This window comes from Amphiura filiformis, chromosome 12, assembly GCF_039555335.1.
Source record: "Amphiura filiformis chromosome 12, Afil_fr2py, whole genome shotgun sequence".
NCBI lineage: Eukaryota > Metazoa > Echinodermata > Ophiuroidea > Amphilepidida > Amphiuridae > Amphiura > Amphiura filiformis.
In genome coordinates, this window is record NC_092639.1 from 7,238,629 (window position 1) to 7,256,192 (window position 17,564).

The 17,564-nt window shown below is 37.5% G+C and overlaps 1 protein-coding gene across 1 annotated transcript in view; it reads left to right on the top strand.

Annotated features, from left to right (window-relative positions):
* The window catches only part of LOC140165592 (neuron navigator 2-like), a 498,228-nt gene that overhangs the window by 225,250 nt on the left and 255,414 nt on the right, over positions 1-17,564 (top strand). The window contains 2 exon segments of the mRNA XM_072188876.1: positions 8,275-8,392; positions 9,005-9,057. Coding sequence (XP_072044977.1) covers positions 8,275-8,392; positions 9,005-9,057 — 171 coding nt within the window.

A 17,564-nucleotide genomic window follows, 5' to 3' on the forward strand; every position in this document is an offset into this window, starting at 1 on the left:
TTAAAGGGTTCCTTTATACATTTATGGACCTCCAACGTGTACAACTCTATGGAGCAATAACATTTTTACGCTGATCCCCTAAATTTCAAATTGATGCCACGGGAAAACGAAATGGAGTATGAAGCTCAAATTTTCAGGATTTTACTTTCTCATCAATATCTACCACCACACAGAAAAAGAAAAAATTGAAGAGGTGCTGCGTGCACATCCCTGAGTTGACATGGAATGGGCCAAGTGTGTATTAGTGATGTTGCATTTCAAGATTTTTATCAAATCTAGGTCAGTTTTGTGTTTGCTTGAACAAGTGATAAAATGGTTGCAAGAACCTGTTGAAATGCTAATTTTCCATGGAAGTCACACAAATTTCTGTTATGATTACATGTTAGACTACATAACTTGTGCTTGTCATTCAATTGATATATATCTGTATTATTAATTTATATTTGATCTCAATTGGTTTTTGTTGGATTTATGTAATACTGATAACCCAAAATAAAGGTTATATTAAAAAAAATAATATATAAACAATATAGAAATATTTTGTCAGCAGAATTAATGTTACTTGTACATTAATGTCATATAGTTTACAACAATTTGAGCTTCTAACTTACTCAATTTGGAGTGTAAGCAAAATAGTAACAAATTTTGTGACTGACATCAAAGAATTGTTTTGTTAGGTTTCCATTTGCCCTAATCCTAGTTTCCTTTTATAATGAATATTTATGACATATTTTCATATGAAGATTTGTAGGTAGGTCATGTTGATTTATTCCTGTTTATCAATACAAGGATATGCCTTATTCTCAGAAAATGCATAATCCAAACCTCAGTTCTGCCGAGTTATTGCAATTCAAATTATGCCCTCTTACTACTCATTTGCATTCAGTACCTTATATTGAATTTTTTGAGCAGTTAGAATTTTCAGCAATTTCACGAGAGGTACACATTGCCAAACTTAAATTTACAGCTATTTACGATTAAATTGTATTTATACTCTCCATTTTAGTGTCTTAAAATTGATTTTAAACCAAAACTACTTTTATTCTCCTTGTTATACATGTCAAATGTGACCCAAATGTCTTGTCTTGCTTTAGGTCATATTGTACCCTGTGAGTATATCTATTTATCTTTATCCTAATGAAGAGATAAAGCTTCCAAATTGACAGATTTCGTGATATAAGTTTGATTTACATTACCATTAGTGATATATTAAATTTGGTGACACAACATCACTTCATTAAGCAAGATCACTTATGCCTTGGCAGAATCCCAGGTCAGTCAGTTGCCTGCCCATAGAGAAATCTGCACTGTCAAACAGTAGAGCTGCTGATTTATCAAATTAAATTTATGCAGTTCAAACATTTTACTCAAAATCTTGCCAAAAATGTATAATTTTCCAATTTAATTTTGTGTATTTTTTTATTTTTAAAAAGTAGGATTGGTTCTTTAGGTTATCCAGGGAGTGTACAGGGGGCGCACTCTAAAGGTACAAAATAAGAGAAAAATGTGGACCCTATGGGAAATTTTCTCACAGATTTTGACCTTTTTCACACTATGTCATAATGTCAACCAGAAAGGTTGATCATTTTGGGTACAGGCCTGAGTCCAGTTTTTGGGGTTAACAGCCACCCTTTTATATAATTCAAACCAGTTTTCTACTTTGTTTTCATAATTCAAGCCAGTTTTCCCCGGTTTAGAAAATTTTGAAATCATACAGCCCTTCCTCTATTTCATTAATTCATTGTTCTATTTAATATTAATTAATACACAAAGTGACAGAACAGAATAGATTTCTAGTTTCATAAAAGAAATGCCCTGAATATCCAGGGACTTATTTTATAGATCTCTTGTATTTTTGTTTGACCCAACTGTAATTCTGATGTTTTTTCTGTATAAAATAGTGCCCAATCAGTCTATGAAGCTAAAGTTTGTTCGGTTTATAATAGGCGAAAAAATAAGACTCATAACATTTGTGTATTGATATAAAATGCACACAGTTAGGCGCAGCACATACGATAGTTGCGCGTTACAATAATGCATGTCTGACGCACACATATGTGAATTTATACAAGCATGAGTTGGGACTTTATTGACATCAACCAAAACCGAATTAATTTTTGTCTATTATAAGCTGAACAAACTTTAGTAGAGAGCTTCATGATCAGTCAATAGTGTTTTTAGATTGTGCTTAAAAGGGCAGATTTATTTATAAAGCTTTTACAAAAGTACAGGTAATATTTCTAAATTTTTTGTTAACTAAAAATGGGCATTTCTTATGAAGAAAAGTGTGATATTGAAGAATATACAAAAGCTTGTTTCAGTCAGAGTGGCTGGGAATGCTCTGGGTACATCCTATGGATGTCTCAATCCATCGGCAATTGCCCCAAAAGGGCTTCTGTGGCTTCAGCTTCTGACAAATTCAGCAAAAGGACAAGAAAATTTTTTAAAAATTGATCAATCTGACCTTTATAGAGATATATTGACATGACAAATTTAATTTTAGATATCACCCATGTATTTTCTCTTGTGTGCTGATTGTACAGTCCTGACGCACCTTGGCAACAAAGTCAACACCATAGTCATTTGTCATACCTATATTAACAACTTGTTTATTAGGGAAAAAAATGAGAAACAAAAATGAGAAACAAAAATGTACGAGAAATTGTGGCTGACCATCTATTATAATGGCCATAGAAAAAAGTGTTCAGTGGGGCGTTGTAGTCATCCATCACCCTGGAGAGATGTCACAATGAATAATTATTGAGAAATGAATGCAATTAGGGAGGAAATAGCCCTCATACATATACACCCTTATTTATCACAGAGAATATCAAAAGGTACTATAAATGTTTGATAAATTTAGTAAAGAGATTGTAAAATGTGTAATATTGACAAGGAATAAGTGTGTCTCTCATCATCTCAGTATGGAAAGGTGTAATCATTTTAATTGGATGACTTGTAGAATATCAATCACTTTCTATACTGATGGTTAATAACATAATGATGCAGGCTGTCCTCACATTTACCATAGGTCATACAGTGTATCTCAAATACATGAATTTAGCAAGTTTCATATTAACCTAAAATCCAAATTGGCCACAAAAGGTGATTTACCTTCATAAGGCTATTCATCCAATGAGGTAAATATGAGGGTAACTGGCATTGTTCCTTTCCCCGTTTGTTCCTTTTTTGCTTTTTACCATTTTGTCCAAAATATGAATCAAAAATAAGATGAATTGCTCTTCGGAATGTTTTCTCACATGTGACACGATCAAGGGAAATGAGTCGGATGTCGCTAATATTGATTTTGAGATATTGGCAAAGAAAGTGTCAAAATTCTTTTGTTTTATATTGTTCTTAGCGATTGATAAATTGACATAACTTTGCAAAGAAAAGTCTTATAAACATGGGGTTTTCAGTTTCTGAAAGCTGTAAATATTCTCTTTAGAAACAACTGTTAAACTCTTTTTCGACTAGGGTCAACATGTGACTCATTCACCTTGATCATGTCACATGTAATGTCCATTCTAAATTATGCTATTGGAAAGTGAAGTGTCCCACTTCTTTACAAATGGGTAATTCTTGTTTGTATTAAAATGTCCATTTCAAATTAGCTGTTTGAAAAATTGAATTGGGTTGTCCCACTTCCAGGCCCAAAACTGTATCAGATGATGTAGCTGCCTGATGTGATAATATAATGAAACTTAATGATATTTATTTTAAAATTGTTTCAGAATGTAATGTCCATTCATGTTGTTTGGAAATTGAAATGGAGGTCCCACTTCTTACAAATGGTTCTGTCTGATGTGATAATATATTTAAACTTATATTGACATCTATATTAATTTCCATTCCAAATTAAGCTGTTTGGGAATTGACAAGTGGGTCAGATGATGTAGCTGTCTGATGTGATATTTTTAAATGAATTTGATAATAATATGCATAAAAATAATTGCGTGCAGTGTAATCTTGATCAATTGTGTAAATCAAAGGAAAAATAACAAATTTTGTTGGTAAAGATGCAGCTAAAGTCTTATTCAGATTCCCTTTTACAAATTAAGCGTACTGCTAGCCGTCCGGCGCGTATTATTTGCACAAGGTCCAATGCACACGCTTGACGTCGCGCGCGTACACGCGATGGTTAAGCTGTCAAATGAAATCTGAATAAGACTTTATCAGTAATAATTGTGTTTGGTCGTCTTATTGCATCCATAGGACAATTGTGATTTACACACACACAAAATAATTGATGAAATCATTATTTTGATTCCATCAAATCACATGTTGTCTATTTGTTGAGTCTCTTCAAATTTGCTGTCAAGAATCAAATCTCATTATTTTTACAAAACATGGCGAATATTTTTGAAAGCCTCTGCTTCTCTCTGCAGAATATGAGTTATTCTTTTTTCCAACCTCCTAAAAACAGTCAACTGGTAATACTAATAGTGTGATCTACACAACATGCTATCTACTGAAGATAGGTGTAATTATTGTGATAGAGGGCAGCCTTTGTGGATGGCATCCCAGTCTGTGGATGGCATAATACTGATATATAAAATAAACCATGGTAAATTGGATTCAAAAGCCTGCTTCCTCAGTATTAAAGCAGTATGATATGTAGACAATCAAAATGTATTTTGCAGTGCAGTGGAAAAGAAAAATTAAATTTGATCATTTTCCCTACAAGTTTAATACAAACTTACAATTTTAGCACCGCCACCAAATTACACATTTTATGACTCATGACCGATTATGAGGGGAAAAAACAACTCTTTAATGTAGTAAGTCAAGAAAACAGAGTAGCTTGCTAAAAATGCCAAAAATGATCATTTTCTTACACTGAAGTAAACTTTCCTAATTTTGAAACCAAATTTCCCTTGTCACATGAAGTATTAGTAACGTCTTAAATAAAGACAGACATGACTCATGATGGATCTTAGAGTTGGAATGCATCAAACCTGTATAGGCTTACTAAAGATGCTTGCTAAGCATTAGGCAAATAAATAGAAGTATCTCATAACATGATGGTGTCAAAAACTCCACTACCAGCCCTGCCATAATCTCACCACCAAATCTAGCTAATGCACCAGCATGCTTTTAAGATAACTCTTAGATGATGATCCCATGATGACTAGATCTGTAGTTCATGGAGTATATGCTTGGTAAACTGTCATGAAATGGGGGCATCTGTTGACAAGGTGTTGAGGTATGCTGTGAATCCAAGTGTACCATCCTCAGAGCATTTTGGTAGCCATGGCAGGTTATTAGCAATGATTTTAAGAATGTGATTATAAGGTTTAAGAACTGCTACTGATGATAGCTTAATCCGACAGATTTGCTTGAGCTGCCATATTCATCCTTTTTTTTAAATATATGACCCTTGCATCCCAAAATACCAAAAGATTCCAATTCATTTCTTTATAACGCTTTCTTGACAACAATTTCTATTATTATGTCATTTTCTCTAATTCTAAAAGTAGCCCTGATACTGGTAATAAATAATTTACTTTTAAATCCATTTAAATTATGTTTGGTTACACATACAGTATGAAATCTTTCAAGTTCATTTACATCCATGCATATTTCATGTAACATTCCATTTGTAATTGTCATGGTAATTCAAGTATAACATATATAATTCACTATTCATTAAATTGCTAGTTCTGTCATCTGTTTTACATTGGAACTACAACCATTAAAACAATGTGAACACTCCTCTGTTGATATCAAATGATAAAATGATTAGCAAATTTAACAGTGGTATGTGAAGTTAATCACGGTGAACATTTGAATGATGAGTAGGGGGAAAGGAAGAGGAGGTGAAGGAGGAAGAAGGAAGGAAAATAAAACAAGCTATATAGCTAGCTCCCGGTGATATTTATAATTCAGTAATAATCCAGTTGTTTTTCCGTTTAATTTAAATTAATAAGTGTGGTACGTAAACATAGAACCTTGGAAGTACTGGAAGTGACTGTGTAAATTAAGGTAGTGTTGTCAATCCTGTTGTAATATTCTACTTTAATTGCAACCTTAAATGTATACAATTTGATCCATTGTGCAAGAACCAATTAAATATTCATAATAAATTTGACCTAATCAGACTTGCTTTAGGAAGTATCAGGAGAGTTGCCACTGAGCATCACGTCGCAAAGGCACCTAATTGGGAGTATTTTGTATGTAAATTCCATGTCAATGTCAAAATGGGACTTAGATGGATTTGAATTAGCCTACTTTTTTCCAAGATTATATAGGTCATATAAAATATTTCCATAAATTAACTGTTTATAAGTGCTCAAAAGTATAACTATATCTTTTTAGTTGATCCCAAAATGGGAGAGTCAAGTGTATTACAGCCAAAGTTGAGCAAATGAAGTTAGCAACTCAAGTGTTCACAGCTGACATAATTCAGGTGTGAAATTATTTTGCTTCCAATTAATTGCGCCAAAAATGCATTGAGTAGAATATCATCCATGCAAACAATATGAGTTACAATGGTCTCACTTGCAATGGCATAGTTCATGAATGGCCAATTTAATAGCCACAATGGCATAACTGTGTGCTGACAGATGAGGCTGTTTTGGTACAGTGGCATTATCATGTCCATATGTAACCCTAATGAAAATGTGCATATTTTATTTAGCTAATTTGGGGCTGTGAAGGTACCAGAGCTTGATGCTGGAAAAAAGGGTTATGACAAAAATGCTCTATTATTTGTCATCTGTAGACGATTAATATGTTATATCACAAAGTTTAATGTAAGAGAATTATGAAGAAAAACACGTTTTAGGAGGAGTACAAGTTTTTATAATAATCTCAGCCTTTCTTTTTAGGGATGATTTGTGAGGTTTTCATAATGCAAATGTTTTGATTTTGCAATATACCCAATTATATAATTGAAAAACTTTCATGCTACAAAAGTGTGATTTCTTTGTCATCTCTGGGGTTGGCATAATACTGCACAGAAAACTTGCCGTAAAACCTATCAACTTAAATCTGTGAAGTGATCTTGCCTATGATCTATATTTGGGATGGTTCATTTTGAGATGTCTCATCTTATCTTCTTAAAAGTCAGGAAGTACCTTTTCATGAAAAACAAACAAACAAGTATCTGTCCTCTCCAGGCTAGCTTAATTTTGAGCACGAAAGGGCAAAAGCTCAAAATGAAGTACAGGTGTACGGTACGTAATATTTCTTGAAGCTTTAGGGCAGCTACAGACTCACTTCAGGTGAAATGAAGTTTAGTAAAGATTTAATATAGCATCATCTTCAAATGAAATGTTATGGAAGTCACAGTGATTGTTTTGAAGCCAGTTCCTCCTATGTGGATCATTTTCCTCCCAATGAAATTTGGTGCAGGTCTTGTTGCTCACAAAAACTATTCAGATTAGTTAGTTAGTCAGATTAGTTCTGACAAAACCAGGAACAAGTCGCATTTGTGACATTTCATGATTTTAATAAAAATGTAAGCACTAGACAATAAGCTTTAAAATGATACCAACATTATATACATAGCGTCAATACTTTTCAAGATATGGATAATATTGTAAATGATACCTTAATATTTTTGCCAAATTGCTATTCTGAGGAATGGGCTAATAAGTTCACTGCCTAGCACAGGATTGAATAGGGATTATTATAATTCAGCTGTTCAATATTAATTAAATAAACCTCTTTTTAATAAGTACTTTCAAGAATTTGAAAGTCCACTTAGTCGCACAGTCAAATACCAGGAAATTAAGAATTCCAAAATTTGATTTTTTTTTTATGGGAGTATCATCTTTAAAGGCCTATAACTCAAAAACATGCCTGGCGACTTGTTCTGGGTTTTGTTTGATCTGGTCACATATTCATGATCTTGTCGAGGACATCAATCAGCATAGCATGGGCCACTGAGCACCTGAGCTTATAGCCTGATGATGCCTGATTGGTTTAAAGTTGTGTATTTTTAAACTATAGAGGGCAGTCTATTCATTCACTGACAGCAAGCTTTACCACACATCAAGCAACAGATTATTGTCATGCCAATGTTTTTAAAAGTTAAACCAAAACACAAAGTTTTATAGAAGAGAATGGTTCAGTGACTTTTATTAATTAGTCATGCTAACTTATTCACCTACCCAAATGTTGACAATTGTATTATTCAAATCACATTCCATTTGTATTTTATTTCACATTAAATCTTTTTGAATTGCCATACAGGATTCTAAAAATGTAAAATGACTGATTTTGAATTCAAATTAATATAATGGTAACTTATATTTTATAATTTTACAGATCTACACGGATTGGGCCAATCATTTCTTAGAGAGGGCTGGCCGTAAAACCTTGATAGCTGATCTACAGGTTGACATCACCAGTGGAGTAGTCCTAGCACAAGTCATTGAAGCAGTCAGTAAGTAGAAGAATATTACATACTTTCAAAAGCAGATTTAGGCAAACAACACCTTGGACCGGTGCAAGTTTTACCAATAATAAATAATGAAAAGTGACCTCATCCTTTGTTTTAGGTGTCCAAGTTCCATTTCCATTGGCCTTATCTGCTCCCACTGCATTTGTGGGGCTGATGCAGAGGAAGACAAGATATTTCACCTAGTTTCACCCACAATTTTTAAAATCTTTCCTTTCTTATGATATATTTAGAGTGTTATCTGTAGGGAAATCTGGGGTCTGCCAAAACTGTGCTTGTCTCTGTTGGTCTGAGCCAAGTCACCGCTTCATGTGTACAATGCTCATGTCATATGGGAAAATCCAGTAAGATTTATTCATTAATAAAACTAAATATCTTCAAGAGACATTCCTGTTTCTTTACTTTATGAAACAACATGCAGTAACTAAGCAAATTACATGTTGTCAAGTGTCAACACAGTGCATGGTTGAATTCATATTGAAAACAAATTCACTCTCTTAAAATCATGTATTCTGTAACATGGAAATTGAAATTAAAAACCAATTATATATCTTGATTATATATCTTAATTTTGTTATCATTTATTATTCCTTGCAGTCTGTGAAAAAGTGCCCGGCATCAATGTTCACCCTCGCACCTCTAAGCAGATGGTAAGTAACTATTGAATGAATGGCAGCTTATTGAAACTTACATCTATCAAAATGATGTTAAATTCTACTTAATTGGGACACATTTTCTAGTACTAATTTGATTCAATGAGTCCTCATACAGGTTTATTTAGATACAGCACCCTCTATTGACTAGCACATTTGGGTTGTTTGTACAATACTATATTCCTTTCTTAGATTTGCAATGTGAAGAGAGCCCTCTTGTGGTCCAACATTTTGTATTGGTTGAGTGCTTAAAATGATTTGTGTATCAAGTAAAACTTGCTTGTGTATCATGTTAGCTTCATTTTGCTTTAGAAGATTAATTGCCACAAAGCTTCATTTTGCTTTAGAAGATTAATTGCCACAAAAAATACTGTCAAATCTGTCACAAGTGTTAAAGTATGTGCAATATTTTATTATTAAAAGGGCATTGTGATCCACAGCCTCATCTCCCACTTTTCTCAAAAAAAAGTTGAGATTTTTATATTAAGTCTGGCTACCCAATGTTTATGTACAAACAATTTCTTGCAGATTAATTTGTTTAGCAAAAATATCATCAAATTTGAATTACGTTCTGGTGTACCAGAGTGAAATTACAACACAGTGGCCTATGGAGCAGTGTAATACACATAAATCATACATAACTTGCAAATGCAAAATTGGAATCAACTGAAATTTTGGGAACAAGCTTTTTTCATGGATATCTACTGAAAATGTCATAAAAGAGGATACTAGGATCACAAAATACTCGTTTAAGAACATGATTATAGAGGAGAGAAACAAATCATACATCTCAAAATGTGAATTCCAAAACCTAAAAAAAAATGTACAACATACTTTTGAAATGTAGTTGTTTAAAAAATATGTAATAAGGTTACCAGTATTACAAACATAAATTATAATTTGTGGAATTAGATGATGTATGGTGTTGGCTTAAGTAAGCTATAGTGGATGCAATGCAATCACCTGTCGGTACAACAAACAAGCTGTTGATGCTCTGTTTTCTTTCCTTGATCACGATGACATGATTGAAGGACAACAGATAACATTATGACTTATAATTGGAATCAAGCGCATCTAATTAAGACTCTTGATTGAACGGTCAGGGTGCCTATTTGGAGAAGGAGAGTAAACAGCACGGAGGATCACATAGATCCAGGCATGACATACTTTGAAGGCATCTGACAGGGTAGGCACAGCTGCTGGGCGCTTCTTCTTATGACATCAATGACATTATTCTACCTAAATAATGTTTTCTTACAAACAAATGTTTCTAGAATTTAAGTTGTGTTTCTATTTTTACTGATATTTGCACAGGATTGTAAGGACATTTTGATAATGTCAACAGAACATGCATTCAATTGAAATTGGATAATAATCATATATCATATTCATAATTTCATCGTGACCTTTGCTGCATTCAAGTTTTAAAATCACTACTTTAAGTTTCATATTTTGTGTTAAAATGGAGCACTGGCAAGTTTTTTACAACTTTTTGATGGATTGCTTCAAATTTAGACTTTTATAGGGGGCAGTGTAGCTTACTAAGCTATGTCACTGCAAAAGAACATAATATACAGGCCCTTTTTCAAATGAAATGGTTTCAAGAAAAGAAAATGAGTATGAAATGTTTATTTCCAGTTATTAAAAAGTAGCCTTTTACAAATCTAATTCATTGAAAAGCGAGTGATGGATGCGCCATTTTTTCATGAAATATATCAAGTTGTATGATAACAAGATGCAATTGAAGCAAGTGATGAGGCAATTGATACTGACTTGAATCATATCTTTGGAGTATACATTACATTCATGCATGCATAAATGTCTCAATGTTTGTTATGTAGGGCACAATTTCCGGCATGCTGATTCGGCAGCTCTAGTTTCTAGCACTCCTTCATGCTCCTGTTGCCCTGCTCTCTGATAGGACATCATGGGGCAAACAAACAGATGCTGAACAACAAGGCCCATACTGTCAGTTTCATATTTTGTTTTTGGTTTTGAAAACTGTTTTAAATTGATTCCTTCTTGCAGACAAATTCATTAATATTGCTCACTTGAGTTGAAAGTGACATAATTTGTTGGTTTTGACTCGCCAGGGGATTAATTGCCTCTCAGGAAAGGTACAAAATTCAACACTCGCTTAAATCGCAAATATGTGCTTAAATGAATGATGCTTTTGGTTTGATAATTATTTATGATTCTTTACATGAAATTCTGGCAAGTGACATCTCAAATAGTGGATTTGCAAAACGAAGGGCTGCAGTACAGAAATTAAATCAAAATACTGGAACTTCGTCTGAAACCATCGGACATCATCAGGTGACTGAATTAGGTCGATTGGTCATGTGAGAGATGGCGACCAATTCTTCTCAGTGCCTGGTCCCATGCGTACGAAAGCTGAATGCGTAGTCCTCCTGTCCTGTTCAGCAACGGACTTTCGACTTTCTCCCAGATGGCTTCGCGTACACCCCATTCCTCCTTGATAGGATGCAATTCACTCAATCCACTCTAGTGTACCTAGCTGGGGTTGTGGGGATGGGGCAGGATGCAATTCACTAAATCCACTGTAGTGTATTAAGCTGGGGATTATGGGGCAGGATGCAATTCTCTCAATCCATTGTAGGTGTATTAAGCTGGGAATTATGGGGCAGGATGCAATTCTCTCAATCCACTGTAGGTGTATTAAGCTGGGGGTTGTTGGGCAGGGTGCAATCCTCTCAATCCATTGTAGGTGTATTAAGCTGGGAATTATGGGGCAGGATGCAATTCTCTCAATCCATTGTAGGTGTATTAAGCTGGGGGTTGTGGGGCAGGATGCAATTCTCTCAATCCATTGTAGGTGTATTAAGCTGGGGGTTGTGGGGTAGGATGCAATCCTCTCAATCCATTGTAGGTGTATTAAGCTGGGGGTTGTGGGATAGGATGCAATTCTCTCAATCCATTGTAGGTGTATTAAGCTGGGGTTGTGGGGCAGGATGCAATTCACTCAATCCACTGTAGGTGTATTAAGCTGGGAATTATGGGGCAGGATGCAATTCTCTCAATCCATTGTAGGTGTATTAAGCCGGGGTGGGGGAAAGGATGCAATCCTCTCAATCCATTGTAGGTGTATTAAGCTGGGGTTGTGGGGCAGGATGCAATCCTCTCAATCCATTGTAGGTGTATTAAGCTGGGGGTTGTGGGACAGGATGCAACTCACTCAATCCATTGTAGGTGTATTAAGCTGGGGTTGTAGGGCAGGATGCAATCCTCTCAATCCATTGTAGGTGTATTAAGCTGGGGGTTGTGGGACAGGATGCAATTCTCTCAATCCACTGTAGGTGTATTAAGCTGGGGGTTGTGGGGCAGGATGCAATTCTCTCAATCCACTGTAGGTGTATTAAGCTGGGGGTTGTGGGGCAGGGTGCAATCCTCTCAATCCATTGTAGGTGTATTAAGCTGGGGTTGTGGGGCAGGGTGCAATCCTCTCAATCCATTGTAGGTGTATTAAGCTGGGGGTTGTGGGGCAGGATGCAATCCTCTCAATCCATTGTAGGTGTATTAAGCTGGGGGTTGTGGGGCAGGGTGCAATTCTCTCAATCCATTGTAGGTGTATTAGGCTGGGGGTTGTGGGGCAGGATGCAATTCTCTCAATCCACTGTAGGTGTATTAAGCTGGGGGTTGTGGGGCAGGGTGCAATCCTCTCAATCCATTGTAGGTGTATTAAGCTGGGAATTATGGGGCATGATGCAATTCTCTCAATCCATTGTAGGTGTATTAAGCTGGGAATTATGGGGCAGGATGCAATTCACTCAATCCACTGTAGGTGTATTAAGCTGGGGTTGTGGGGCAGGATGCAATCCTCTCAATCCATTGTAGGTGTATTAAGCTGGGGGTTGTGGGGCAGGATGCAATTCTCTCAATCCATTGTAGGTGTATTAAGCTGGGAATTATGGGGCAGGATGCAATTCTCTCACTCCATTGTAGGTGTATTAAGCTGGGGTTGTGGGGCAGGATGCAATTCTCTCAATCCATTGTAGGTGTATTAAGCTGGGGGTTGTGGGACAGGATGCAATTCTCTCAATCCATTGTAGGTGTATTAAGCTGGGAATTATGGGGCAGGATGCAATTCTCTCACTCCATTGTAGGTGTATTAAGCTGGGGTTGTGGGGCAGGATGCAATTCTCTCAATCCATTGTAGGTGTATTAAGCTGGGGGTTGTGGGACAGGATGCAATCCTCTCAATCCACTGTAGGTGTATTAAGCTGGGGTTGTGGGGCAGGATGCAATTCACTCAATCCATTGTAGGTGTATTAAGCTGGGGGTTGTGGGGCAGGATGCAATTCATGTACTCGATTCATTGTAGGTGTACCAAGCTGGGGTGTGGGCAGGGTGCAATTCACTCAATTCACTCTAGGTGTATTAAGCTGGGGTTGTGGGGCAGGATGCAATTCTCTCAATCCATTGTAGGTGTATTAAGCTGGGGTTGTGGGGCAGGATGCAATTCACTCAATCCATTGTAGGTGTATTAAGCTGGGGGTTGTGGGGCAGGATGCAATCCTCTCAATCCATTGTAGGTGTATTAAGCTGGGAATTATGGGGCAGGATGCAATTCACTCAATCCATTGTAGGTGTATTAAGCTGGGGGTTGTGGGGCAGGGTGCAATCCTCTCAATCCATTGTAGGTGTATTAACCTGGGAATTATGGGGCAGGATGCAATTCTCTCAATCCATTGTAGGTGTATTAAGCTGGGGGTTGTGGGGTAGGATGCAATTCTCTCAATCCACTGTAGGTGTATTAAGCTGGGAATTATGGGGCAGGATGCACTTCTCTCAATCCATTGTAGGTGTATTAAGCTGGGGTTGTGGGGCAGGATGCAATCCTCTCAATCCATTGTAGGTGTATTAAGCTGGGGGTTGTGGGGCAGGATGCAATTCACTCAATCCATTGTAGGTGTATTAAGCTGGGGTTGTGGGGCAGGGTGCAATCCTCTCAATCCATTGTAGGTGTATTAAGCTGGGAATTATGGGGCAGGATGCAATTCACTCAATCCATTGTAGGTGTATTAAGCTGGGGTTGTGGGGCAGGATGCAATTCACTCAATCCATTGTAGGTGTATTAAGCTGGGGGTTGTGGGGCAGGGTGCAATCCTCTCAATCCATTGTAGGTGTATTAAGCTGGGAATTATGGGGCAGGATGCAATTCTCTCAATCCATTGTAGGTGTATTAAGCTGGGGGTTGTGGGGCAGGATGCAATCCTCTCAATCCATTGTAGGTGTATTAAGCTGGGGTTGTGGGGCAGGATGCAATTCTCTCAATCCATTGTAGGTGTATTACGCTGGGAATTATGGGGCAGGATGCAATTCACTCAATCCATTGTAGGTGTATTAAGCTGGGGGTTGTGGGGCAGGATGCAATCCTCTCAATCCATTGTAGGTGTATTAAGCTGGGGTTGTGGGGCAGGATGCAATTCTCTCAATCCATTGTAGGTGTATTAAGCTGGGAATTATGGGGCAGGATGCAATTCTCTCAATCCATTGTAGGTGTATTAAGCTGGGGGTTGTGGGGCAGGATGCAATCCTCTCAATCCATTGTAGGTGTATTAAGCTGGGGTTGTGGGGCAGGATGCAATCCTCTCAATCCATTGTAGGTGTATTAAGCTGGGGGTTGTGGGGCAGGATGCAATTCACTCAATCCACTGTAGGTGTATTAAGCTGGGGGTTGTGGGGCAGGATGCAATTCTCTCAATCCACTGTAGGTGTATTAAGCTGGGGTTGTGGGGCAGGATGCAATCCTCTCAATCCATTGTAGGTGTATTAAGCTGGGGGTTGTGGGGCAGGATGCAATCCTCTCAATCCATTGTAGGTGTATTAAGCTGGGGTTGTGGGGCAGGAGGCAATTCTCTCAATCCATTGTAGGGTATTAAGCTGGGGGTTGTGGGGCAGGATGCAATCCTCTCAATCCATTGTAGGTGTATTAAGCTGGGGTTGTGGGGCAGGATGCAATTCACTCAATCCATTGTAGGTGTATTAAGCTGGGAATTATGGGGCAGGATGCAATCCTCTCAATCCATTGTAGGTGTATTAAGCTGGGGGTTGTGGGGCAGGATGCAATCCTCTCAATCCATTGTAGGTGTATTAAGCTGGGGTTGTGGGGCAGGATGCAATTCTCTCAATCCATTGTAGGTGTATTAAGCTGGGGTTGTGGGGCAGGATGCAATCCTCTCAATCCATTGTAGGTGTATTAAGCTGGGGGTTGTGGGGCAGGATGCAATCCTCTCAATCCATTGTAGGTGTATTAAGCTGGGGGTTGTGGGGCAGGATGCAATCCTCTCAATCCATTGTAGGTGTATTAAGCTGGGGTTGTGGGGCAGGATGCAATTCGCTCAATCCATTGTAGGTGTATTAAGCTGGGGGTTGTGGGGCAGGGTGCAATTCACTCAATCCACTGTAGGTGTGGGGCATTAAGCTGGGTTGTGGGGCAGGATGTAATTCACTCAATTCATTGTAGGTGTATTAAGCTGGGGTTGTGGGGCAGGATGCAATCCTCTCAATCCATTGTAGGTGTATTAAGCTGGGGGTTGTGGGGCAGGGTGCAATCCTCTCAATCCATTGTAGGTGTATTAAGCTGGGGGTTGTGGGGCAGGATGCAATCCTCTCAATCCATTGTAGGTGTATTAAGCTGGGGTTGTGGGGCAGGATGCAATCCTCTCAATCCATTGTAGGTGTATTAAGCTGGGGGTTGTGGGGCAGGGTGCAATCCTCTCAATCCATTGTAGGTGTATTAAGCTGGGGGTTGTGGGGCAGGGTGCAATCCTCTCAATCCACTGTAGGTGTATTAAGCTGGGGGTTGTGGGGCAGGATGCAATTCACTCAATCCATTGTAGGTGTATTAAGCTGGGGTTGTGGGGCAGGATGCAATCCTCTCAATCCATTGTAGGTGTATTAAGCTGGGGGTTGTGGGGCAGGGTGCAATTCTCTCAATCCATTGTAGGTGTATTAAGCTGGGAGTTGTGGGGCAGGATGCAATCCTCTCAATCCATTGTAGGTGTATTAAGCTGGGGGTTGTGGGGCAGGATGCAATCCTCTCAATCCATTGTAGGTGTATTAAGCTGGGGGTTGTGGGGCAGGATGCAATCCTCTCAATCCATTGTAGGTGTATTAAGCTGGGGGTTGTGGGGCAGGATGCAATTCACTCAATCCATTGTAGGTGTATTAAGCTGGGGGTTGTGGGGCAGGGTGCAATTCACTCAATCCACTGTAGGTGTATTAAGCTGGGTTGTGGGGCAGGATGTAATTCACTCAATTCATTGTAGGTGTATTAAGCTGGGGGTTGTGGGGCAGGGTGCAATTCTCTCAATCCACTGTAGGTGTAATAAGCGGGGGGTTGTGGGGCAGGGTGCAATTCTCTCAATCCACTGTAGGTGTATTAAGCTGGGTTGTGGGATATGATGCAATTCTCTCAATCCATTGTAGGAGTGTAGGTGTACCAAGCCTGTCAAATGTCAAAATCTGTGCACATTTTGGATGCATTTGTCCTGGTTTTATTTTCAGAGTGGTCTTGGATGCAAACGAAAATAATTTATTTACCAAATCTTGCTTTACTTATGGTGGCTTTATCGGCTACGGTGTCATGCTTAGAATTCCTTGAAAATGATATAGGATGTGTGTATTGATGAGAAAACCTTACTTGCCAAGTTTTAACTTTTTGTCATCTCAAAATCCCATTGAATTACTACAGAGAAGGGCTTTTGGCACTTTGCCAATTTCTCAAAATAGCCACATTTTTGAAAACAAAGATTTTATTAAAACTGATTTTTCTCTCCTTTATAGCAGTTGTATATAAAAGTTTTAAGTTTCATTTTGCTGCCAATATATCACAGAATAATACAAACCAAGTTTATTTTTTAACTTCGTGTTATTTAAGTATATATTTAAAAGGAATGTTAGTACTTTTTTATGATTTATTGATTTTTTTCTAGAAACACTAAATTACCTAAATTATACGATTTTTTTAGCCAACAGGGAAGGGTGCTATGGTTACCAAACTTTCAGGGATGGTAAATAAGAATAATATCTAAATTCTCTCGTCAGCTTTTTCCAAATAAAGTGTTTCTATTTTAAGCTACAGTGTTTCTAACATTCCCTAAAATAAAAAATGGACAAAATAATTTTTTTCAAAAAGTAAGCACTTTATCCAAAAAAACTGACGAGAGAATTTAGATATTAAGCTTGTTATCCCTGAAAGTTTGGTAACCATAGCTCCTTCCTAAGTGGGCAAAAAAATCAAAAACTGTCAAAATTAAGGGAATTTTCAAAAAATAAAGAAAAACATAAGAATTGTTACAATTCTTATAAGACTCTTAAAATAGGTTGGGAAAATAGTTTTCTTTGTTATGTTAAAGATTTAAATGAATAGACCTGATTGATCTGACACAGGAGCTATTTTTCTGCAAGGGTGTTGTATCCGAGGCAGCTACCTTAAAAGTGTACACAGACTATTTTTGTAGTTGCTTTGTCATCTTTGT